Genomic DNA, 2,368 nt, shown 5'->3' with positions numbered 1-2,368 from the left:
TTCATTTCTGCTTTAAAACTCGGGCATATAGATGTGAGAAGTATAATGTTCATGAACATGCGTAGATATATATATGCGTTATGCACTCCAAAACTGGTTAGAAAAAAAAAAATTCTCTAAACTCACCAGCTGGAAAGGTGGTGCATCCAAGCCTCATAGGCGGTAAACCTTCTTCATCCATTCAGTTAGATTTTTGCCATTATTAGGACACAACATTTCCAGCTGTTCCGAGCGCAATGAAAATTGGCACTTCCTTCGCTGGTCCAGTGCCCCTCATCCCTCATTTTAAGGGTCGTGATAACTTTCACCACTGATTCTGAACATGTCAACTTCCATTTTGTCCATTAACTTAAACACATTTTCCAATTTTCTCGTTTTTTAATTTCCTTTCACATATTCAAGAATATACAATAAAGAGGTTGTTCCTCTTCTTTTCTTTTCTTCATCATCATCATCTTTCAAGCAGATCATTTTCTTTTACACCAAGAGCCCCAGGTTCCTCATATGTTGCTGAGTGCCGAATTAAAGTGAATTTCAGGTAAACAAAATGTCGTCTTTCAGCGGCACGCAGCAGAAATGTAAGGCCTGTGACAAAACTGTTCATTTTGCGGAGATGATGTCAGCTGATGGAGTTCCTTATCATAATACTTGCTTTAGATGCACCCATTGCAATGGACGACTCACGGTAGCATATTGTTCAATATGAAAATTTTTGGCTTTCAATTTATTTATCAGGGATTTGAAAGATCTCGTATAATGATCAACTATTGCAAATAATTACTATTGCATCATTTGCATGAGAATTGACTAGATTTATTGATCAAGCTAGCTATCATGATCTGATATGCAGATGAGCAACTATTCTAAATCCCCACTGGATGGATCCTTGTATTGCAAGCCTCATTTCGAGCAGCTCCTTCGGGAGAACGGAGGGTTTGCTAACAAACTTGCTACCTGTGGGTTCTTTTCTATTTCTTTTTTCGTCCTTTATTCTTACTTCTATACATCTAATGGTTGGGACTTTCCAGGGGAATTGTCATTTATTTAGTTTTCTAATCTCTCTACTTTTCCTAATTGGTTGTTTTATTATGCATGGTTAGCGGGGAAGCCAAATGGACTGGTAACTAATCCTAGCCATGCTTTTCATTTCCTTCTTATGTTTCTTTCTTTTTGTTTTTGGTTTACTTTTTCCTCCGTGGAAATCGATGGTGCTAGGTATCTTTGTAATCATATCTTATGCCTAATTTTGTGATCTGTAGAGCAGGGCTCCAAGTAAAGTATCAACTTTGTTCTCTGGTACCCAAGAAAAATGCAACGTCTGCAAGAAAACAGTTTATCCTTTGGAAAAGGTACATAGATGTTCACAGACTGAGAAATTGTGAATTGCTTAGGCTACTTCCAAACTGCAATTGCACGACCTTAAGCTCCGTAATACTAATGTTTTATTCCCACTAACAGGTTTAAATGCATGCCAACATCTTGTAGTAAGCTCTAAAAATATATTTATGTAATGCACCTAGCAAAAATCTAAATCAACTTGTATAAAATGAAATTTTATAACTATTCACCTAAAAATTGAAATATAAGCTGATGGGAAAAATTAACAATTAATTGCGACCCTTAATTTAAAATTCTGAATGACCTTAGAAAAGGAAGAAAATTGTTACAGGTGACGGTGGAAGGAGAATTTTACCACAAATCATGCTTCAGGTGCGCTCACGGAGGCTGCTTTCTTAACCCCTCATCTTATGCTGCTCTAGATGGGATTCTCTATTGCAAGCCCCACTTCTCTCAATTGTTTAAGCAGAAGGGTTGCTACAATCATCTCACCAAGACAACTTCGTTGAAGAAAAGTGGTTCAGAAGAAGGAGCTGCGCTAGCAAAGGAACAAGAATCCAGCGCTGAACCAAAAGAAGAAGAAGCAGAAAACGCCCAATAAGAAAAAATATGAAGTGGAATCCGCACCCAGCCGCATGATTTCTAACGCTATGATCATTTCTAGGGCAGGTTTTCTGTGGCATTTTTGGCATGTTATCCGCTTTTGATTGTTTGGTTGCATTCATGAATATGGTTAAGTTGCTCTTTCTTTTTCTCGTTTATGATCAAAATAAAGAAACTTGTCTATCATTTGCTTTTAAGAGGTTTTTAACAGTCAGTCATTACAAGTTGAGATTTTATCAAAGAAACTGCTATCTGCATGTTACGATTAATTGACTTCCATTGCCCGACTTAAGAATCATCATGTGAAATACAGGCCCGGCCCCCCAAAAGAAAGTATCATATGACATTGGAAATACAGTAGTAATTTTACCTCAGAAAAAATTCTGTATACAGGTCAGGATTGGTGAGTCAATATCCGTGTAGGTAT

At 37.2% G+C, this 2,368-nt stretch overlaps 1 protein-coding gene across 1 annotated transcript; it reads left to right on the top strand.

Moving 5' to 3' along the window:
* The first annotated feature begins 547 nt into the window (after positions 1–547).
* On the top strand, positions 548–1,939 carry LOC113780891 (LIM domain-containing protein WLIM2b-like). The gene is made up of 5 exons (XM_027326671.1): positions 548–685; positions 851–956; positions 1,101–1,120; positions 1,260–1,349; positions 1,670–1,939. Exons 1-5 carry the CDS (start codon positions 548–550, stop codon positions 1,937–1,939), a joined length of 624 nt encoding a protein of 207 aa, XP_027182472.1.
* Positions 1,940–2,368: the final 429 nt, after the last annotated feature.

Source organism: Coffea eugenioides, chromosome 8 (assembly GCF_003713205.1).
Source record: "Coffea eugenioides isolate CCC68of chromosome 8, Ceug_1.0, whole genome shotgun sequence".
Lineage (NCBI taxonomy): Eukaryota > Viridiplantae > Streptophyta > Magnoliopsida > Gentianales > Rubiaceae > Coffea > Coffea eugenioides.
This window is presented reverse-complemented; position numbering and strand designations above follow the sequence as displayed.